We start from the raw sequence: 24,923 nt of genomic DNA, 5'->3' as shown, positions 1-24,923 counted from the left end.
TGTAAGTTACATTGAGTAGCCTGCAAAAAGCAGTAAACAGTAATGAACACACAATGAAGATAATCTCCACCCCCCCCCCCTTTTTCTAGCCTAGGTTATGATTAATATTTTTATGCCAACAATATTTTCATGACCTATTTACTATTAATAACACATCATATAGATAGAAATTTCAAAAAATCAAAATGTAGAAAAAGAATACATTTACAAAACATTCAGAAAGTTATAACTGACATTTGACTGAACTACAGGTTTTATTTCACAATCTAGAATTTGACCTTAGGTCATTATCAAGTGTTACAACTGCAGCAGATTAAAGCACAATAAAAGCACTAGTATCAGACAAAGTATCAGAAAAATAGTAGGACAAACAGCTAAATCAATGTATGGGCTGCACGATTTGTTCTCTTACTTATGTATTATAAATCACTAGACTTGAGAAAAACCCAAGTCATCGACAAAACATGTATCTTCGATTATAGAAACCTATCTTGGTGAAATAAATGTGAGAACATTTCTGTAATGTGCTAATTTTCGAGCAATTAGCATGATCAGTTGATATGGTTGTGGAAACTGTTTGTCCTGCGATTTTTCTGGTACTTTGTTTGATACCTTTACTTTTGTTGTGCTTTAATCTGTTAGAGCTTCAATCTGTTGCAGTTGTAACACTTGATAATGGCCTAAGGCCATAATCTAGATTGTGAAATAAAACCTGTTGTACAGTCAAATGGCGACTGTATCTTTCAGAATGTGTTATATGACTGTGGCTCCACACTAAAGTGAAATCATTAAGTTATAAAACACTTTCAATATTACCTGAGTGGTCTGTGGCATGTCAGTAATGACACCATCAGTAAGAATCAGGAGAATAAAATAGCTGGAGCCATCTCTGTAGGCATTTGCAAACCTGGCAACGTGATTTATAACTGGAGCAAAATTTGTTGGACCAGACAACTGGATCTGTCTAATACAATCTCTGTATGCAGCAAGAACTCCTAAAAGAAAAGAGAGAAGATAATGTTTGTATCGGACAATCATGTATATTATATAAACGGATACTGCCTGCAACACTGTTTGAAGTCTAAAATAATTGTTATCCAACGAAGTACACATCCATATTCAAATAACACAAAATATTTGCTAATCATAGGTACCTGTACAATATTTCTGCTTTATGTGTTTTGCCAAACTGTTGTCACAGACCATTTAAGTATCTAATAATGATATTGCAATACGCACACAATATTAAATTGCAACCAAATAAAGTGCTGAGTGGTGGATAGGAATGTTGGAAATCATTTAGCTTCCAGACAAAGGCATTCATTGAACCCCCCCCCTCCCTCCCTCCCTCTCTCTCTCTCTCCCTCTGTGTGTGTGTGTGGGGGGGGGGGGGGGGCGCACGCGCGCTCACTCGCCTGAAAAAGGGGGGGGGGGGGGCCTTCAATGAAACACTCCACCTCCATCTAAAAGCTAAATAATTTTTTCAACTTTATAAAACTTTATTACATCACTGTCTATCGTTCAGAATATCTCATGTTTGGTCGAGTGCCATGCCCATAATATTATGTTGTCTTCCTTGTTGGAAGGAACGCCATGCCCATAATAATACATATTACTATGAGCAATATTGCGTATTTCAAAAATATTTTAAGCATATACATCAAATTTTGACTATCATAATACAAAAATTTATCAAATGTGTGACAGAGGTGATTCTTCTGAAGTACAGAATGCTACTCAACACACGGAGATGGAAGTCAAAATTATTGTTAGTGAGAAATTGAATTGCTTAATGGAAAACAATGTGAGCATACAGTTAAGAGAGACAGAGTAGAGATGGCACATTCCAACAGAGATGCTTGGCAGAAGAGAGGTATGGAATGACTACTTGAAGCTGAGAGAGACGATTTGTATTTTGCTGGGCAGATAGAGCAAGAGGAAACAATGTAGAAGTATCAAACTTAAAGTGTCACTGGATGTTCTGCTGTAGTTCTCATCTTAGGATGTATTATGTTAGTGTTCAAAGTGGTTTACTTATCTGTTTGTATCCTAGAAAGTACACAAATTACACGATACAAATTATATCATTTTAAAGAGTGTGGCATGCTGAACCCTGATACCAGAAATGTATTGATAATACGTAAAATTAGTGTGGTTCATTAGGAATAAGAAAATGGTAACAGACACCTTTTGTAAAATTTTATTACTTAATCAATGATGACACAGTAACGAACAAGGTATCAGATTGAAGAGCTTGGCCAGTCACAACTGCTGATGCACCCACTTTTGTTGGCATCATCGTCATCATATTTTGCTGATTAATGTTTTATCTAAATTTGATTTTAAACTTCTTTAATTAATGAAAGAAGAAAGCTACACATCATAGTTCTGTGGCAAGTCATACACAGAAAGTACTATTTTACGATACATGCTTTAGTGGGTTATTTTCAGCCAGTTAATGTGAACATAATTCAAATAACCCAAATATAAATCACACTGAACTTACAAGAAATTGCCCCATCAGCAGAAAAGGGAAGCAAGTTCATGTAAAAATAAACTGCCATCTTGTTTCTTGGAAACAAATTTTAGACTATCACAATTTAGTATGATTTATGCAATCATGTTAATTATATTTTTATTAACTGTGTTTAGACTATCACAATTTAGTATGATTTATGCAATCATGTTAATTATATTTTTATTAACGGTGGGTGAGCTTCCTGGGACATCTGAAATTAACCACCACAAAACTTGCATCCTGCTGTGTGCATTAACGATATAGAGACTGAGCCTAGTAAAAGGTACATCTGCATCTACATATATACCCCGCAAGGCACTTTATGGTGTGTGGTGGAGTGTACACTGTACTGCCATTAGTCATTTCCTTTCTTGTGTCGCTTGCAAAAAGAGTGAGGGAAAAATAACAGTTTATGCATCTCCATATGTACCTTAATTTCTTGTATCTTAACTTTGTGGTCCACATGCAAAATGTATGTTGGCAGCAGGAGAATCGTTCTGCAGTTACCTACAAATGCCAGTTCTCTCAATTTTCTCATTAGCGTTCCTCAGAAAGAATGTTGCCTTTCCTCCGGGGACTTCCATTTGAGTTCTCAAGGCATCTCTGTAACATCTGCGTGTCATTCAAACTTACTGGTAACAAATCTAGCAGCTTGCCTCTTAATTGCTTCAATATCTTCCTTTAATTTGACCTTGTATGGATTCCAATCACTTTAGCAATACTCAAGAATAGGTTGGGGGTAGTGCCCTATATGCGGTCTCTTTTACAGGCAACTATACTTTCCCAAAAACAAACTGAAGTTGACCTTTCAGCTGAACAACCACAGAATGCTGCCCAATTTGGTTGCTGGATTATTTATGCATATACCAGTCCTATCACATTTCCCAGTAGTACTCCTGCTGATAACCATGTATCTGATGAACACTCACTGTCGAGAATAACAAACTGGTTTCTAGTTCTTGAGAAGCCTTTGAGCCACTCCCATATCTGGGAATCTTTTTATATGCTCATACCTTTGTTAACAGTCAGCAGTGAGGCACTGTGTCAAATGCCTTCCGAATATCTAGAAATATGGAATCTGCCTGTTGCTCATCATCTATAGTTCACAGTAGATCATGTGAGAAAAGGGTAAGCTGAGGGTCCCATGCGTGTTACTTCCTAAAACCATGCCGATTCATGGATATGAGGATCTGTCACAAGAAAATTTATTATATTTGATGTGAGAATACATCCAAGGATTCTGCAGCAAACTGATGTTAGGAATATTTTGGTCTGTAATTCTGTGGGTCATCTCTTTTACCCTTCTCATGTGCAGGAATCATTTGTACTATTTTCCAGTCGCTAAGGAATTTATTCTGGGCAAGAGATTCTCGATAAATGCAAGTTAAGTAAGGGGCCAATGCTGACAGTACTCTTTGTAAAACTGAACTGTGATTTCATCCAGGCTTGGAAACTTATTTGTTTTAAACTCTTTCAGTTGTTTTCTACACCAGGGTTGCTTATTACTACATCATACTTTCGAGAGCTGTTTGATGGTCAAACGGCTGTATGTTTGTTCGGTTCTCTTGTATGAATGATTTCTTAAAAAGCAAATTTAAAACTCTGGCTTTTGTTCTGTTATCTTCTACTGCCATACCAGACTACTCAACAAGACCTGCTTAGTGACAAAGCTTTACCGCCTCATTTAACCTCCCGTCATGAGTACATAGGGTGATCAACTCTGCCTTATTTCCCAAAATCTCCCATATTATAGCAATTTTTTTCTGGTAGCTCCCTTATTGAGCACTTGTTTCTATCGTATATTTTGGCAGTGATCACTGTTATGAACATTAATCCTACAAAATACTACTGATGATTCTAATTTGCTGACTGATTGCTCTTGAAAAGTTTTTGTATAATAATCGATACTACTGATGACATATATCCTTTTTCCTGTTTGTGCTTCAATGGAAAGATGATGGTTAGCAACAATGGAATGTGGAGAAAGACTGACATAAGCTATGCATCTGGAGGGATCATGAGGGGTGAGTGTTTACTTGTTTCTCACTCAGCACTGGCAACCAATGGATGTACTCTCCTCACACAGATTAGCAGCTGTGGCATAAATGAGACACACAAAAAAGAAAAATTCACGAGAGTGGATTATAGAGATGCTCCGGTTTAAACACACACACACACACACACACACACACACACACACACACACACATACTCTCTCTCTCTCTCTCTCTCAACTGACTTGCACAACGTAAGATTTCTCAATGCTTCAGAAGAGCAAGTACTGATAGATCACTAAAGTTGGCAGCAAATGAAAACAGAGATCAGTCAACAGGAAATGTTCTGATTTAAGCTGTTTTCTTTCCATCATTGTACCTACTGTACAGCACTGCACTGCACTGCACCATAAAAAGACTTATTACACTTTCTGCACTCCACAAACTCTGTTTCATTTGTGCAGTTGTCCCAAAATGTGATGCTGTGTGACATTACAGAGTAAAATAAGCAAAGTACACCTTATATCACCCATTCCAAGAAAATTTCAGGTATGAAACTTCCTGGCAGATTAAAACTGTGTGCCTGACCGAGACTCGAACTCGGGACCTTTGCCTTTCGCAGGAAAGTGCTCTACCACCTGAGCTACCGAAGCACGACTCATGCCCGGTCCTCACAGCTTTACTTCTGCCAATATCTCGTCTTCTACCTTCCAAACTTTACAGAAGCTCTCCTGAGAACCTTGCAGAACTAGCACTCTTGAAAGAAAGGGTTCGCAGGAGAGCTTCTGTAAAGTTTGGAAGGTAGGAGACGAGATACTGGCAGAAGTAAAGCTGTGAGGACCGAGCGTGAGTCGTGCTTCGGTAGCTCAGATGGTAGAGCACTTACAATGAAGTAACTTACAGAGAAGTGAATAATACTTATGTCAGGTCAGGTGAGGGCTCTCTAAGGGCCCATCCAAGGCAAGAGAAACCTCACTCGCATCTGATACACACTAACCCAATTAAGGGTGAAGACAGATACAGAGCAAAGAATGCCTTCTAGTAAGGATAATCACAATATCAGAAGTGAGAAGGCTAAAAACATAATGGACATTGGTTGGACTATCAATAATAAAAACATGATGAGAGACATTGCTGAGTGTTCCTGGGGCTCTGCATACACTGGGAGCCATTCCACACAAAGCTGTCCCTCCCCTGATCCATTACAGATGAGGTGTTAAAACCCACTATTCAACAGTGTGCTACCCCTAAAATGCAGCAAGAAGAGGTGCAAACTGCATCTAAAGGCAATTAAAAGAGAGTAAAAGAGGGATTAGAAGAGGTAGGGTCAATGGTACCACAGACCCTGCTTTCAGTGGGAGACCCCCTATCCCAACTGCCTTGCCTCTGCCCTGAAAGTAGTTTAAAAGCTTATATCTGAGAATGCAGACCACTTTTACAGAGGAAATAAAAACCAGTAAGGCATCTGCCAATATCAGAGGCAAAGATTTCAGAAGACCATGCTTAAGGGAATTCCACCACGATATGTGATACTGACTGTAAGACTCCACAACCACAGAGCGGATTCCTTCAGGGAAGATCAGGAGGAGGAGCATGATGCACCAGTAGTCTCCTTGTTGGTGTGGAGTTACTAGAGGGCAGTAGCCCACCCTATATTGCTCCATCTTCGGGTGAGCAAAGGCCCTATTTGCATCCAAAACTCCACATCTGGGAACATCAAAGCAAATGTGATGCGAGTGATCGCTTCTCTATCCAAATGGCTCACCGGTTCATTCCCTAAGATACCCACAAGACCTGCAACTTAGAGAACGGCAACCAAGTAAGCACTCTAAGGTCAGAGAGAAGTATGTATCACACTGTGGCAAGAATAAAAGTGATCAGTTGCCTGAAGATTGTTCATTAAGTCACTGCAAATTAAAATGTGTCAATGGAGGATTCTTTAATAAAGTAAGACTATTAGCTCAGCCTTATAAACACTATTCATTACCAGCAGTGAACGTTGCTACTGACCAGCAGGAGATACGAAATCATATCTCATCCTATTCATGGTTTTGTACCCATCACTGTAAATGGTGGTAGCTGTGGTGTCACCGCCAGACATCAAACTTGCTAGGTGGTAGCCTTTAAATCGGCCGCGGTCCCGTAATATACGTCGGACCTGTGTGTCGCCACTATCAGTGATTGCAGACCGAGCACCGCCACATGGCAGGTCTAGAGAGACTTCCTAGCACTCGCCCCAGTTGCACAGCCGACTTTGCTAGCAATGGTTCTCTGACTTCTACGCTCTCATTTGCTGAGACGATAGTCTTCAGCTACGTTATTTGCTACAACCTAGCAAGGCGCCAGTATCCGTACTATTGATAATGTGAATCATGTACCATAAAGAGCGACGTTCTCCATTAATGGATTAAAGTTAAGTATTCCACCAGCTATGTTTTTCTCAATTCTAATTTCCTTGTCATGTTCCAGACCTCACGCCAGCCTGCGTGAGCTAAAACGCGTGCATTTTGGCCTCCTTTAGCAATACGGTGTTGGCTCTCCTGCCAACCACAACAGTAGCACTCTGCTATTCTCGGAGAATTTAAAGGAACAGACAGCCAGAGGTCAGAGCGACAACTGTAACTTTAGGACCATAGAATAGGTGGCCAGGCTATTGATCAAGACTGGAATGGCACAGCTTAATTAGATAGTGAGCCTTAGTGTACTTGGTGAAAAGTGAGGAGGGTGATGTATGAAGGATGCCACTTGAGAAGTAGCATGGTCCTATGACAATTGTAAATAGCTGCAGCAATGTATTTTGTCCACCATAGGATTGGCTGGTGACAGAGCATACCTATAGAAATAGGAACAGCAGTTCCAGCAGCGTAGTTCCAGCAGCATAGTGATCATGTTGGAGTTATCTCCCGCAACCTTGTTGATACAATTCGAAAGAGAGAGGGTAACGGAGAGAGCAAACTTATATAACTGCCAGTTAGCTCCTCACAGCACGCATCATGGTAACTGGTCCATTAGACGGTGATAAGGAAGTGACAGGATCACTGGAAAGTGGTCACTGTCACAAAGAACATTGTGTAGCCACCAAAACCGTAAAGCCACAAGATTGGGGGGGGGGGGGGGGGGGGCAGAGAACATAATGGGTAAAAACTATACAGGTGGCATGAGTGGCATTGAAGTGAGCATGAGTACCACCACTGCATATGCATACTGAGAATGGAAAGCAGCTGGTCAGTCAGAAGGTCAATAGCAGACAAAGCATTACTTCTCTGCAGAGGTTGGTGTGCACTGAAATCATCAAGCAATAGAGAAGGAGGTGAGAGTGGGGGGGAGGGTGTAACTGTTGTATTAAGGTGGGTATCTCAAGAGAAGTTTAGTGCCCGCTTGGAAGTAAATAAAAGTCACAAATTGTGACTGCTGGGATAGTCTGTCCTTGCACTACTACTGCTTCCAATGTGGTGAGGGGTGGTATCCACTCTGACTATATCTGTGCACACGTATGTCAGACCCCTCTAGTTGAAGAGAGCTTCAAAACGACCTATAACCAAACAAGTGTGTCAGTGGATAAAACAGTCAGAGAGAAGACATTATTGTTAAATCTATAAAAAAGTGTGGCATAAGTAATGCTCTTGCCATCTTCTATATGAAGATGACAATGATGATCACGAAGAGGAAGAAGAAGAGTTCTGATGATGATTGGTTTAAGGGGGGGGGACCAAACTGCGAGGTCATTGGTCCCTTGTTCCCAGTAAAATAATTACACAAGGTAAAGAAGAAAAGAAAGGAGAAAGGAAGAACCACAAGAACGACAGAAGGACAATCAACAATACTATGGACAAAACAGGAAAACAAAATCTGAGAGAGAAGCAAGAACCAGGTAGAAGGGATAAAAACAAGAGAGCAGATGACGATGGCTGGCCAACCACAAGAATAAAAGGAAAAGCCAGCCACTCTGTGACGCATTAGAGTGGAGAATGCAAAGGGACAACACACATACGCTATAACTTATATAGAATGATAAAACACATTATGTATCAAATGTAACACTAATATATTAAAAACAAAGATTCCAAGACTTACCAAGCGGGAAAGCGCTGGTAGATAGGCACAATAAATAAAACACATAAACACACAAACAGAATTTCTAGCTTTCGCAACCGACGGTTGCTTCTTCAGGAAAGAGGAAAGGAGAGGGAAAGACCTCTTTCCCTCTCCTTCCCTCTTTCCTGAAGAAGCAACCGTCGATTGCGAAAGCTAGAAATTCTGTGTGTGTGTTTTATTTATTGTGCCTATCTACCGGCGCTTTCCCGCTTGGTAAGTCTTGGAATCTTTGTTTTTAATATATTTTTCCCATGTGGAAGTTTCTTTCTATTTTATTTAAATGTAACACTAAATTAGCCGTGAGGCATTGTCAGCTAAAATCAATGGCAATGAGTCCGGTAACTGAAAAGTCCATCGCAGAGCAGCCAAAGAAGGATAGCTCACCATGATATGGGTCACTGTCAGCCGAGTGCCACACTGACACTGAGGTGGGTCATCATGGCACAAGAGGTAGCTGTGCGTCACCCAATTGTAGCCAATGTGGAGCCAGCAGAGGACCACGGAGTCCCCGTGAGACGCCCGTATGGAGGACTGCCACACGTTCGTACTCTCCTTAATAGCACACAGCCTGTTGTGCATGCTGAGCCCTTGGGGCATAGTACTGCACGCAGGTCAGTTGCCGAGAAGCCAATCTCCATAAGCGGTTTCCACGTAGCCTGTTTGGCCAGCCTATTGGCGAGTTCATTGCCTGGGATTCCAATGTGACCTGGGGTCCAGACAAACATTACTGAACAACCGAACTGTTCCAGGGCATAGATGGACTCCTGAATGGTCGCTACCAAAGGATAATGATGGTAGCACTGGTCGATAGGTTGTAGGCTGCTCAAGGAGTCACTACACAGAGGAAATGACTCCCCAAGGCAGGAACGGATGTGCTCAAGAGCACGAGATAAAGCCAGCAACCCGGCAGTGGAAACACTGCAGTGATCGGGCAAGGAATGCTGTTCAATATGTCATCCATGACCATCAGCCATCGACCCGTTGGTGTAAACCTCTTCGTGGCCTCGATACGTGCCAAGAATCGAGAGAAAGTGGCAGAGGAAAGCCACGGGGTTAACTGAGTCCTTAGGACCATGTGATAGGTCCTCAAGTATAGGTGGTAAAGGCAAGGACTTCAGTTCAGAAAGAAGGGATCAGACATGCATTGCAATTGGAAGCCCTGACCTGGGCTGCCGATGCAGGAGTTGAACCGCCGTGGGTGGGAAAAAGGAGACGGTGATTTGGATGTGCAGGAGAACTACGAAGATGTGCAACGTAACTGGCCAGTAGTTGAGCTCACATAGCCTGCAATGGAGGGACTCTGGCCTCCACAAGAATGCTGGTCACCAGACTTGTCCTAAGAGCTCCTGTCGCTAGGCAAACCCCACAGTGGTGCACTGGGTCGAGTAAATGCAATGCTGAGGGAGCCGCCGAACCATAAACCAGACTCCCATAGTCAATGTGAGATTGAACAAGGGCTTTGTAGAGCTGCAACAGCCTAGAGCGATCTGCACTCCAGTTGGTGTTGCTCAGGCAGCGGAGGGCATTGAGGTGCTGCCAGCACTTCCGCCTAAGCTGACGAAGGTAGGAAGCCAAGTCAATCAAGTGTCGAAAACTAGTCCTAAGAATCAATACATCTCCACTATAGTGAGCGGATTGTAGGTAACGTAAAGTTCTGGTTCTGGATGAACAGTACGACATCGACAGAAGTGCACAACAAATGACTTTGCGCCCAAAAAACTGAAAACTGTGGGCTAGAGGTCATGACTGCCCCTTGTAGAAAGCTCCCTGTAGGCACAGGTAAGCCATGTGACTCCAGGACCCAACGCAACTGCTGACACACCATACGTTCCAGCAGCTTACAAAGACATTGGCGAGGCTGATGGAGCCACATCAAGTGGGTTTTTACCGGGTTTGAGCACCAGAATGATGGTGCTATTGCAATGTAAAAACACCATCGCACCAGATCCTTGATCTGATCCGGCCCAGGAGCTGTGTCGGGGCAATGTGCAAGGGCACTGAGGAGCTCGCACTTTGTAAATGGGGCAGGAGTCACTGTGGCATGTAGTGAATGGGACTTTCCCTTCATTCTGACGTTTTCCCTTCATTCTGACATTTTAGTGCGAAAGCCTGGGCGGTAATTCTCTAACACAGAGGCTTGAGCATAGTGCTCAGCAATCGTGTTTACGTAGATAACACACCATTTATGTTAACACCGGGAACACCTGTTGTAGTCTGGTAACCGAAAACATGTTTGATCTTTGCCTGGACTAGGGAAGGTGATGCATGGCACTCAATGGTCGAGACATATCTCTCCAAACACTCCTGCTTCTGTCATTTGATAAATTATCGAATGCGGGCTCGGAGTCGTTTACACGCGATGAGGTACTCCAGGGAAGGGTGCCGCTTATGCTGCTGCAGAACTCATCAACGTTCCTTAATTGCTTCAGTGACTTCCAGCGACCACCAAAGGACTGCCTTTCGCCAGAGACACCCTACAGAGCGAGGGATCGTGTTTTCTGTCACAGAAACAATTGTTGTAGTCATCTGCTCAACCATCACATTGATGTTGGCGTGTGGGGGAGATTCAACGGTGACAGCAGAGGTGGAAGTTTCCCAGTCTGTCTTGTTTAAAGCCCATCTGGACAGGTGTCCATGGGCCTTATGCTGGGGCAGTGACAGGATGATGATGTAGAGATCACTACCACACAGTTCGTCATGTGCTCCCAGTGGATAGATAGGTGAAGTCCTGGGCTGCAAATTGATTAAGCAATGGCTGAGTAACTACCATAAGCCACACTGAAATGTGTGGCGGCCCCAGTATTTAAGAGGCAAAGGTCGAACTGCGACAGTAAAGTTTTGGCATCTCTGCCTCTGCCAGTAAGCACGGTGCCACCCCACTAGGGGTTATGGGCATTAAAATCTCCCAAAAGTAGGAAAGGTTAAGGAGTTGATCAATCAGTGCAGCCAATAAACTCAGGGGTACTGCACCATCCGGATATATATACTGCAAACAGTTATTTCCTGTGTCGTCCTTATCCTGAGAGCCACAGCTTCAAGAGGGATTTGAAAGGGCATAGTTTCACTACAGACTGAGTTTAGGACTTAAACGCAAACTCCATGACACTAGATTATAGTTGCTACAGTTCCTGTAGTATCCCTTACAGCTGCAAAAGGCAAGGGTCCGCATTGCCAGGAACCAGGTTTCCTGGAGGGCAATGCAGGAAGCAGGTGTAAAGCTTAGCAGCTGCCACAGGTGAGCCAGGTGGTGGAAAAAACCACCCCAATTCCATTGCAGGATAATATCGTGAGACAGGGATGACATGGAACATTCAATGAGGCAGTTTACGTTTCAGGGTCAACTGCTGCCACCGACTTTTTGCCTGAGCAGTCTATATCCATGGTGTCTGAGGATTCGGCGAGGCTTAGGTCCTCAGCGGATGTCAGGATCTCCACCTCATCCGCAGATACTGCTTGTAGGTAGTGATGGTGTGGGTGCCCACACAATTCCCTTCCTGGCTGGGAGGACTTCACTTACTCAGTCTCCGGGACTGAGGATGAGCGTGAAGCCCTATGACGGGCTGCTTTTGAGCTCTTCAGCCACTGGCGGGTGTCATCTTTCCCACTAGTAGAAACCTGGGAATGGAGTGACTCAAGGGACCCCTTCCTAGCAAGAGACACTGAAGAAGACTTACACTTCTCTGGCTCATAAGTGAGGACTGATATCCCTGAAGGTTGGAGGTTTGTTGCTCCTGAAGTAGGTGGTGCACAAGAAACAAGGAGGAAAGTGGCCCCCCACTGTCAAGGGGGCATATGTAGTCTTCTGGTTCTGACAGGTGACAGGAATGTGAGGAACTGATGGGGCGACAACTGTTCTTGTAGCAACAGCGTAGGAGGAGGTCATAGCTACAGGATGTAGGCATTCAACTTTCCTCTTAGCCTCAGTGTAGGTCAGTCGGTCTAGGGTCTTATATTCCATGACATTCCTCTCTTTCTGTAAGATCCTGCAGTCTGGAGAGCAACGCGATTGATGCTCTCTGCAGTTGACACAGATGGGAGGTGGGCCACATGGAGCAGATGACCACACAATCATTTCTGTGGCAGAAAACACGATCCCTCGCTCTATACGGTATCCCTGGCGAAAGGCTATCCCTTGGTTGTTGCCGGAAGTCAATGAAGCAATTAAGGAGTGTCAGCGAGCTCTACAGCAGAATAAGCAGCACCCTTTCCTGGAGCACCTCTTCGCCTTCAAACGGCTCCGTGCCTGCATTCGCCAACTTATCAAACAACGGAAGCAGAAGTGTTGGGAAAGATATGGACATCCACAATCTCGACAAGTGATGCTGGTAGTATAATGGAAAGATGTATGGCCAAACTTCCAGCACTTAAAGCAACGCATAGGGTGAGGGATATATGGCTTGACGTCACAGCAGTATACCATCACGACCTTCTCGAGCAATGTGTCACCCTTGAAGGCCAAGATGAAGGCACTGGTGGCAACCTGATTATCCCTCAAACCCTGATGGATGCGTTGGACGAAATGAACACCTTACCACTCGAAATTGGTGCGCAGCTCGTCGTCAGACTGCAAAAAAAGGACCCTGTGGAATATAATACCATGGACCATATTTAAGCTCTTGTGGGGCGTGATGGTACCAGAAACAGCTCCTAACTTGTCACAAGCGAGTGATGCCAGTGACTGGGAAGATGATCCTGTTTTGCTCAAAACTGACGCAGAGCACATTTTTGATAAGCCCTCCACCTCCCCAAACTTGTTCTCCAAATGTTCCACAAAAAGCTGAAGCTTCAGGGACATGAAAGATTCCCCATCTACGAAAGACTGGGGCGAATAAGCTGCACTACCATCCTTAGCCTGGCATTCCTCCCATGGTGTGGCTAGTGAGGGGAAGAGATGAAGTACTGTGCTTGATGGTATGTCATCCCCCCTGATGCTACCCACTCTGACAGGGGCCCTCCCCACGGGTGCCACCCAGCCTCAGCATGGGCCACCTGGCAAGATTGCCATTTCCAGGAGTACTGATGCCCCAGGGAGATGGATATCTACTCCATGGCATACGTGGGGAGTTAATGGTGCAGACATAAATAAGCAGAGCAGTCTGTGTATTCTCAAGGGGCTACAACCGACAGGGTAGATGATGGCCCCACCACAACAGACTGGCTACTGAGGTGGGTATGAGGTGCTAAGTAGTCCATGGTCATTGTCGACACAGTTGGCAACATTGCATAGTGCATGGTAGAAAACGCATCCAGGACGGTGTCCTTGCCTAAGAGATGGAGAATGAGTGGGACTGCAATGTGACGATGAGAAAGCGGGGTAAATACCTCAATGCATAATGGACATGATGCACCATGTAAGGTGCCCTTACCCACTTGGTTTGCTCTTCGGGAAAATTTAGAAAGATGCGCGAGATCGAACCCGACAGGGGACCATCACTAAAGGCCGAAACGTGAGATTCCTTTTAGTTGCCCCTGACGACAGGCAGGAATATCTCAGGCCTATTCTAACCCCCGGACCCGCACGGCGAGATGATTTTCAGTGCCTGCCAGCCAACCAGCCGGTTCTGTTTTAAACGACATCCTGCTCATTCTCCCTTCCCTGTCCAAACTCTCCCAACCCATTTATCTTTCCTCTTTAAAACAGGTGCATAACAACATAAAATGCATCAGTACTCACTTATACCTACTTAACGTGGGCGAATCACAGTAAAGTAGTCACAGTCATTAACGGGCACACTAAAACCAATACACACTGGTATACAACATTACTGAAACTTTTACTTTACTACTTGGTTATGAATGGGAATCTTCAAATAAAATGAATAGCAATGCAAACATCAAATTAAAAACAATTACCTGCAATTTTATCACAATATGGATTAGTTGGGTTCATGTTGACAAAGAACTCGTGTGATACTCTGCCATCAGGAGGTAAACGAGCTCCAAACCCAAGTACAGGAAACAATTTGTCAGTGTCATAATCCTGGATTATAGTTCCAACTGATTGTATTGCTTGCTCATACATATTTGGATGTGGACCAATGAAATGTAGTGACTCAGGAGCAAGTGGATTGCCGTTAGATGCTGAAATGAGATTCAGTTTTAGTTATGGTGCAAATACTAATTAAGTATTGAATACACAAAGTAAAACATATTTAATACCTGTGAAATCAATAGCAATGGAGCAATGAAGTTGAGTACCTCCCTTAATGTAATCCATGAAAGAATATATCTTCCTTGTCTCAAAATTGTCTAACCAAATTTCACCAGAATGTCTATATGATGGTTTTCTCTTCTATGGATGGTAATCAAGACAGAATTATAATCAAAGAAGAATTGCAATCATAATCAAAACAGAATTAGGCTTAAAAAAACACTGAAAATATTTTGTATCTTTCTAAAACCTGCACAGAACAATAAATAAATTAACTGTTTAAAATTGCGGAATTTATCTATAAGAATAATCATTCAAGTAACATGTTATGTTTCACTCTGGATTAGCTAATTACTATGTGACAAAAAATCTAACAGAAAATAATATTAAAATAAACTTGGGAGAAAAGGCAATATAAGATTGTTATCGAAGGTAATGGAAGGCTATGGCAAAATTTAAAACAAACACTACAATATTATGAGTCTATATTCTTTGCAAATTGTGAACATTATAACAACTGTATCAACAAACTAATAGAGAATAATATGAGAGATATTTGTAACATCAAACCTATACTGTCCATCCAAAAAAATTCAGATTGATTTTATTCCTGGAATATAAACAATGTATGGCGGCAGCTTAAACTAATAACTGTAAGAAACAAATATGCATTCGGCCAGTCAATTGTAAGCAGGCACTGTTAAGTAGTAGGAACACGGCCATAGTGTGTCAACTTCTTGTGTAACAAATCACAATGGAATAAAGAATAGTGGATTGATTTCACATTTTACTCAGTAAATTGCTACGACAACACATAAGTGGATAAAAACAGCTTATGGCAATAATTTTTTAATTGAAGAAAGAGTCAGTGGCTTAAAAATTTTGGAGGAGGACAGGTATAGCTTCAGGATTACGAGAGGTCAGAGGATTCCTCCTCAAATTTATCTGACTGAAACACTATAAAATTCATGATCTTTTGGAAACTGGTCACAATTTCTCATGCAGAGCTATCACTGGAGAACTGAAAATCTCTCAACAAATAGTTCAAGATATTCTCAAGAGTGTTTTGAAGAAGGGAAATGTGTAATGCAAAGTTTGTCCTGCACAGCCTGACTCCCGAACATAAACAACTTGTTGATGTCTGCCACATCTTGATTGAAATGAAAATCATGGATAATTGTTGTTACAAACCACAAAATGACAATGTACAGATTGTGCCTCAGGTGATGTGCAAAGACTGAAGAAGTGGGGAAGGACAAAATAAAAATTGAAGACAACGCTCATTGTCTTTCTTTGACACGCACAGCATTAGCCACAGGCAATTTGTTCCCACCAGGACCACTGTAAATTACAAGTATTATTTCGATGCCATGGACCGGGTGAACAAGAGGATTCAGAGCGTTCATCCGCAACAGTGGAAGGGGTGAGATTTCTTCTTGCTGCACGACAATGCATACACAGGACTGCAGTGAAAAAAAGAAGTACCGGTTCTTAACCACTCTTCATTTACATCCAGTTTGGCAATGAGTGACTTTTTTAATCACCAAAACTAAAAATTTACAAGAAGTGTCAATGCTCGACATTTAAGCCAATGTGGCATGCAAACTGAACAATATTGAATGAAGGACTTTTCTGACAGTTTCATGTGGTTAAAATGAACATGCTGTGTGTTTTACTCAAGTGGAGACAGACTATGTAGAACACTTGAAGCATTAAAATAACTATCTTAACTTTTCTCTGCTTCTTGTTAATCCATCCTCAAAACTTCTTGGACTGACAGAGGACAAGAAACATATTTTAAGAAAAGCCACAGACACCATACTATGTAGGCACCATACCAAACGCAGATGAATGTGATTAGACATCTGTCATGATAATAGGTGAGATTCATATGGTGAATAATTATCGGAGTTAGACTACAATTTACCTAAGAAATGATATTTCTTGGCAGTTTCATTTTATATGAGAAATCAAGTATTATCTCAATTTAGTAGTTTTAACAAATTAATGATACACAAAACTCAATAAAAATGAAATTAACAACCAAAAAAAGTGTTCAAATTCAAATTTTTGTCACTTTACCTTCTCAGGGTAGTAACTTTACCTTCTCAGGATGAATAAGCTGGAGCTTTGTATTGCTGGAAGGGCCTGAAGATAATGTTCGCAAGGTAACATTACACTCTCCAACAAGTGAGTCATCACCTCCATATGAACTTGAATGAAAACACGAGACTTTTATGTTGCGGTCATAATCACCATTACAAAGCTGCCTTACAGGAATTGAAAAGCGGCGCCAGTGTGGTTTATTGGTGTGATGCACTACCTGTAAAAACAATTATGGAGGAGAATTACCAGTGAACTTTAGTTTACTCTTCAACTATAATATTCCTATCATTTGTGATCATTCAGAAATGGTTTGCATGTACACAAAACAGTCACAACTGATGTAACAGTCACTGTCACACAAATCTTTATACTTTAAAAAATACACTAATTAAACAAATATATCTCTCAATCTGCTGGTAACACATGGAAACTGCTCAAAACTAGTACGTGCAATGTCTGCATAGTGTGTCTATTTATATCCGCACACAGATGTGAATATTATGTATCAATTTAAAGGGTAACACCACTGTAACAGCCTTTATATAAAAGAAGCTTCCTTGACTCTTTTTGGCAGAAGGGAATGTGATAGAGAAATAATACTTGGACTAGTCATTGAGCATTTACAAATACTAAAAAAATTTTTTTCAGAAAATATTACAGAACAGCAATACTGTAGCACTAATCCCAAGGCATGATGGATTTGAGGCAAACTGTGACATACACTATAACTGGTGCCAATTTGAATCACAAAAAAGGAAAAGAAATATAATCTGTATGTGAATGTAGCTAATGAACCGTGTAGGGTTATTTTAAAAATATAGACTTTGTGTAATTGGTGAGTTTTTGAATAATGTTCTATTTTCACCAAAAAAGGACAGTCATTTGTTAATAAATACTGTTGAAATTAACTAGCTGAAAATCCCTAAGTAGTTAACTTTGAAATGTTATTTCAAAACTTCGGTTAAATTTTGAAATACAAAATTTTAAAACTGTTGAAGTTATGCTTCATGCCATTTTGAAAAATCATATTCTAAGAAAAATGCATCTTAAGTTTTACAATGTCTTATAGACACCAACTAACAAAGAAAATTCTACTTTCAGAAAACTTATCATTAATCTGATATCCCACAACTAGCCTGTTGTACTGCTGCTCTAGCAATCGAAATAATATGCACTAGTTTAACACAGAATGATAGAAATGTCGCTTGAGACAATTCCATGAATGTACAAAATTTTAAAATTCTGTTTAGCTATACTACAAGCAGGTGCATTGCTAGGACAAATCAGCAGTCGATTTCATATGCATCCCATACAAACTTACATTACACGTGTTGAGAAATAACAGAGAAAATGGCAAGAAAATTTATAATCTTACAGCTACGTCCATAATTCACCTCAAAATCCTAGTCACTGTATTTCAATTTGACAACAGGCACTAACTACTCTCAAACTGCTCTCAACCTCATATCCATTCTTTGGATGCTTTGATGACATACAGCTTCGACATTGTATTCAATACGATGTGAATTATTTACAGAAGAATGTAAAGACTGGCAGAGGCTGACCTCGGGGAAGATCAGTTTGGGTTCTGGAGGCAATGCTGACCTATAACTTATCTTAGGACATATATTAAACAAGGGCAAACCTATTTTTTGTCCACAATATGTATATGATTCACACGGTGGCTGTTGAGAATGGCAGGAGGCATGCCTTGTCTCTGCAGTCTGACAGCTGAGGAGAGAGGAGGGGTAGGGGAAGTAAGCATCAGCTGCTTGCTGCACTGCTGGCACTGTTTCCCTTAATGTGTACGGTAATACTTCACACCCTAAGGGCAACTTAATGTTGGCAGTGATTGGAGATAAATGAATATCTTTCAACTAGTACTTGTTTTGGCTGCTTCTGGCAGCACGAGTAAAATCGTCATCAACATGGACAAGCAGTATGTTTATAGCAATCACAGACTTAAAAAAGCTTTTGACAGTGTTGACTGCAATATACTCCTTGAAATTGTGAAGGTAGCAGAAATAAAATACAGGGTACGAAAGGTTATAATCAGTTTACACAGAAACCAGATAGCAGTTATTAGACTTGAAGGACATAGAAGAAAAGCAGAAGCTGAGAAGTAATTTGAAACAGTGCCGTAGCCTACCAGCGATGTTATACAATCTGCACATTGTACCAGAAAAGGCAACAACAGAGAAATTTGGAAAAGAAATTAATTTTGAAGAGAAGAAATAAAAACTTTAAGGTTTATCAGTGACATTGTAACTGAGTTAAAGACAGCAATGCATCAACAAAAGTGAAACAAGGCTAATGTAATGCAGTCGAATTAAATCAGGTGATGGTGTGGAGCTTATTTTAAGAAATGAGGCACTTAAGTAGCAGATGAGTTTAAGCTATTTGGACAGCAAAATAACTGATGTTGGGCAAAGTAGAGAGGATACTGATTACAGCAGGATAAGCATTTTTGAAAAAGAGGAATTTGTTAACACTGAATATGAATTAAAGTGCTAGGAAACTTTTTCTGAATGTATTTCTCTGGAGTGTAGCCATGTACGGAAGTGAAACATGGACGATAAGCAGTTCAGACTAGAAGACAATAGAATCCTTTGGAATGTGGTGCTACAGATGAATGCTAAAGATTAGGTGGATAGATCGCATAACTAATGAGGTACTGAATCAATCTGGAGAGAAAATAAATTTGTGACAACTTGACTAAAAAAAGAGATCAGCTGATGGGGACCATTCTGAGGCATCAAGGAATTGTCATTTTGGGCCGGAGGGAAGTAAGTAGGTTCAAATGGATATATGTTGCAGTAATTATTTGGAGATGAAGAGGCTTGCACACAGTTGACTGGTGTGGACAGCTACATCAGACCAGGTTTCAGACTGAGGACGACGATGAAAGAAATGAATAAATGGAAAAACTGCAAAAATCTTGGTTGGCAAGTCACAAATACAGAAAATAGTGAAACAATGGAAAATCCAGGATGGAATGAAACAATATCATGAAAACGAAAGTTCCTACTCACCACATAGCAGAGATGCTGAGTCGCAGATAGGGACAACAAAAAGACTATCACAAATAAGCTTTCGGCCAATTGGCCACCGCGGCTTTTGTCAAAAATAGATGACATGCACCCACAAACAAACTCACGCAAACACAACTGCCACTCGGAACTGCAGTCTCTAGCAGCATGTGTGAGTTGCATTTGCATGTGTATGTGGACGAGGGGGGGGGGGGGGGGGGGGGGGGGGGGGCACACGCATGTCATCTATTTTTCTGTTTTTGACAAAGTCCTCATTGGGTGAATAGCAACTTTCCTTTTCACAATACTGAAAATAAAAAGTGATCATTTTGCAGATTAGTTTTATTGGCACATTGTACATGTTGTAAGATCATCTTCAAGTAAACACGTATCAGGGACCGTGGCACTAGCTGATACCTGGACATGCAACAATGGTGTTAATTGTGGTCGCTGTGTAATCAGAAAAGATGTGGTTTGTAATGTCTGACCAGCAGCAGAATAACGAGCAGTGATAATGTCAATCCAGCTTCCACAAAGAGAAGGGGGCAGTTGCACATGTTCAGTATCTCGAAAGAGAGAATAAGAACAAGCATATTTTTCACATCTTATTAAAAATACACAGTCAAACTAGACACACAAATTAGCTGTATAAAAGTGCTAAAGCTTTTCTCCAGGTACATGTGGCTGGCTGATCACGTGTACCCCAATCGAAACATAGAACAAGCAGCTCTAGAAATAAAATATATTTTGTTTAACATAGAGCCTCTTCCTGTTCTATACTTTGATGTTAAAGCTGCTTAAATAAAAACTGAGTTTTAGTTTTAAAAAATTTAAAAGAGCTGGACAAGCAATTGAAACAGCAAAATCAAGGTGCAGAAAAATGTTGCAGATTACCACTGGATAAAAAAGAATGAACCAGACACTCAAGAGACACATTAAAATAACCTAACCAGTAATTTGGACAGGAGCACTGGTAATGCATAAAACCTTAAAACTTTTTCCAAGCTCTTCTCATTGACTGATGGGTCCTCTCAACTACAGAGATGTCTGTCGAGGACAGTGTTACCTGTCCTTTTTTCCCCATAAGGTAAGTCTTTCCGCTCCCGGGATTGGAATGACTCCTTACCCTCTCCCTTAAAACCCACATCCTTTCATCTTTCCCTCCCCTTCCCTCTTTCCTGACGAAGCAACCGTTGGTTGCGAAAGCTTGAATTTTGTGTGTATGTTTGTGTGTCTATCAACCTGCCAGTGCTTTTGTTTGGTAAGTCACAACAATGCTGTATTAACTGCCTCAATTATTGAATTTTTCACCTATATAGGTGTCTTCTCACACTTATTTGAAGTGATAAGCACAAATGTTACATTTTCAAAGTATGAAAAAAATATCATCTGTAATTAGAGACCAAATAAACTACTCTTTAACTCCCCATTTTCTCCAAAGTGTTATACAAAGCAGTATTTAATTTGCTTAAAATCAATTACGTAATTTTTACACCAGCATATATTTAGCAATAGTGACTATGTTAACAATCATATTTAAATCAATACAAAAATAGAACAAGCATAGAAAAGTTGCTAACTCCATACTACCCAACTAACTAGGATGCTATAACATAAAAGATCAGTCTTTAGTCTACTAAAACCTTACTTGACTAACAGAATACCATCTGTGTGGGAAAGGTGCATAACTGTCCTTTTAAATGGGACAAAAATACTAAATGTAATTGCATCTTCTAATGATCTACCTTTTGATGTGCTCTATTACGGATTTAATTTGTATGAATGCTCTTTATCCTGAGCAAGTCATAGAAACTTACTTCTTTACATAGACACAATTTACTTATGTATCAACTGGAGTAAAAATCATCATCTGCACTATAGTGCAGTATTTTGATTAAACTACTTAGGACAAATACCAGCAAGTCAACAATTATGAAAGAAACATGAAATCAAGTAAAGGTAGGTAAACCATATAAAGTTACAAGGGAAAAACTCAATCTGCAAAAGTGTTGCACTATTAAACTGAGTTGCTAGCATGACAGTCCCACTTCATCATCAGCATACACTATGTTATCCAAGTCTAACCTGAATTACATTACAAGACAGTGAAAAACAGATCACTTTTTCATCTTTTTTTAAAGACACTGTAACTGAGAAACTAAGCCCTCCAAAAACAAACAAAAATTTGTCCTGAAAAATGAAAACATTGTGAATTCAACTATCTACTATTAGACATGCACCAAGGATAGTAAAGTAAGCACAATAATGGAATAAAGAAAATAGGTTTTAAAAAATGCTCATAAAGTTGGGATAAAATTACTAAACTTCACCATTCAGACTCTTTGCAAATGAAACTAATATGTTTTAAAAATGAAACAAATCAGGAATTAATAGATAGCTCACTTTGTGGATTTATTTTATGCTATTTATACAGTATTAATGAGCCATTTACCTGTAGTAATGTGTAATTGTGATATCTGTGCTGTAACTCAGGTAATTAGATCAAATAATTTATTGATATTAGGTATTTGGTCATTTTGAATAAGAACTTACACTTTTAGTCATTAAAACTATAACATTAAGGAGGACTGCAAATAACAAAATTTTACTGACTACGCATATACTGCATAGAAGGAAGAATACATAATTAACTTTGTTGGCGATTTGGGGGTGTAAATGTTGCAAAATGTAGTCCACTGAGTTGCCAGCAACAAGGACTCTAATCTGATTTATCATTGAGTTAACTGGGCTTGGATGACAAATACAGGTATGTCAGTCCACACTGCTTCACCTACAGTGATTCGCATGAGGAACATAACACGTAATCAATGATAGGTAATTATCTATTTAATCAAATTACAGCACTTTATCCTATACTTCCAGGCAGGGCACGTTATTGGTATGTCACTGGCATTGCTTTGCAAGCAAACACTGTAACATCAATTGTTTATTGCACTAGTCTCAACTGTTTGAAACACTCATCACTGGATGTGACGCAATAATGTTTTCCAGATCTTGTAGCACCTCTCAATGTACCTTTTGAACAGGTGTTTGTAAGATATTTTGTGATTTTTGTGATTATTGTGATCAGCTTCCTGGTGTAAACATGCCATTAACCTCAGAATATGTTTCAGAAACTGATGTTTTGGTGGCAGACGGTCACAACATGCATCGATGGGACATTAAACACAGATATTCTCCTCCTCCTCCTCCACAGCATGCAGAAGTGTTGAGAACTACACATTTCATAATTTCCAGAAACATAAGAAGGTACAGGGAAACTGAAGGCTATGCAAAGAAATCAGGATCACGTATGAGAAGAGAAAAATCAGTTAGATTATCACCTTACAACTTAAAATGCTTCACAATCATCATACCACACCACCACAGAAGCACGAAATCAACTCCACCTATTTCAAGAAGGGCAATGTTATTGAGAGAACCACCCAAAGAGAAGAAGCCAATCTTCAACCCAGAAGACCTGCTACAGGCCCAGACCTCATCAGATGGCATTGCACAGCTCGACTACATTTCACATCATAGTATTGTAACCGGACAGTACAACAAAGGGATAAAATGTTGTTAACTGATGAGTTGCGTATTTGCCCTGAGATCACCTGAGAGTACAGAAAGGGTCTGGAGAAGGCCTGGAGATAGGTATTGTCCTTGTACATTCTCATCCAAGACTCCTTGTACATTCTCAACCCAGGACAACTATTCAGTGTGTTTCTCAGATTGTGTGGGCAGGAATCAGTATGACTGCAAGGACGCATTTTATCTTCATGTAGTCTCACAGCACACACAGAGGAAATCCTTTTGGAGCATTTTGTGCCTTTCGCTCCATTTATTGGTGATGTATTTCCAGTATGCACGAGAAGGGACACTCACATGTTGTGAGAACTATGCAAGAGTTCTTCGATGATGCAGAAAGTCAACCCTCGGCTTTGCCTGCTTGGAGTCCTGATTTGTATCATATTAAGCATGTATGGGACCAGCTACGGAGAAGTGCTCATCAGCACCAATGAGAGACCCTACAGGACCTATGGGAATACCTACTAGAAGTGTGGAATATGATTCCTCCAGAGGACATTGCAGTGTTAATCAGGAGCATGCCTGAAAGCTCAGATGATGTGATAGGTGCAAGAGGGGGTAATACATGCTTTTGAAGGTGCAATACGAAGCCTGAAGCGAAGTACAGAAAATCAAAATAAAGGCGCAGTACCTTCACGAGCTACCTCAATTTGCTCAAGTGTGAATTCATTCGTGTTACTTCTGCACCTCTGGCTTAATTTGTTTATAATTATCTTTTGTTCATTATTAAACATCTAACTAAACTGTATCAAAATATTTTATCATATGGCTAGTGCCATAAAAGTGAATGAAATTTAAACTAATTTTTTTACAAAATTGAAGCGTTGCATTTTTCATGCTGGTCAGTGTATATGCCAGGATTCATCAATCACAGTGGCTGGTGAGTGATGCAATACCAGTCTCTCAGCAACTCATGATCAGATGTTTTCAACAGGTGAGAGACCTGTAAACTTGCAGGCCAGGGCAACTGTTGAGAAACCCCTGCACTGAGGCTAAGTCAGAACAGAACTGTCAGCATTTGGTGCTGCATTATCTTGTTGAAAGATACTGTCATTAAGACCCTGGAGATAGGGCACTGCAACTGATCTTAACAAGTTAGAAATGTAATGCCTGATTCCTTAATTACTGGTTATGCAAACCAGAAGTGATCATTTGTGTATCCACTGTATCATCCATTATGTAAGGTACTGGGGCGGTATAACAATGTTGAATGCAATCTGGAAATGTTAATTTTCTTGGAGCCTCCACACATGGATACATACATCAATCATGATGCCGTTCACAGAACCAGGACCATCTGAAAAGATGGCACGGTACCACTCGTGTTCCAGTATTGTCACTGGGGACATCTCTCTGTTGCTCCATCACAGGAAGCCATAACAATGGTTACCAAGCTAACAGTTCAAAGTGATTCAGACATCGTCACACTGTCTCTAGCA

The 24,923-nt window shown here is 40.7% G+C and overlaps 1 protein-coding gene across 1 annotated transcript in view; it reads right to left on the bottom strand.

Annotated features, from left to right (window-relative positions):
- Positions 1–24,923, bottom strand: part of LOC126267003 (copine-8-like) — a 113,833-nt gene that overhangs the window by 6,974 nt on the left and 81,936 nt on the right. The window contains exons 4-7 of the mRNA XM_049971764.1: positions 16,863–17,081; positions 14,767–14,899; positions 14,461–14,688; positions 817–995 (exon numbers count right to left, since the gene is read on the bottom strand). Coding sequence (XP_049827721.1) covers positions 817–995; positions 14,461–14,688; positions 14,767–14,899; positions 16,863–17,081 — 759 coding nt within the window. The remainder of the gene's footprint in view (positions 1–816; positions 996–14,460; positions 14,689–14,766; positions 14,900–16,862; positions 17,082–24,923) is intronic.

The sequence above is a fragment of the Schistocerca gregaria genome, chromosome 4, assembly GCF_023897955.1.
Source record: "Schistocerca gregaria isolate iqSchGreg1 chromosome 4, iqSchGreg1.2, whole genome shotgun sequence".
NCBI classification, from domain to species: Eukaryota; Metazoa; Arthropoda; class Insecta; order Orthoptera; family Acrididae; genus Schistocerca; species Schistocerca gregaria.
This window is presented reverse-complemented; position numbering and strand designations above follow the sequence as displayed.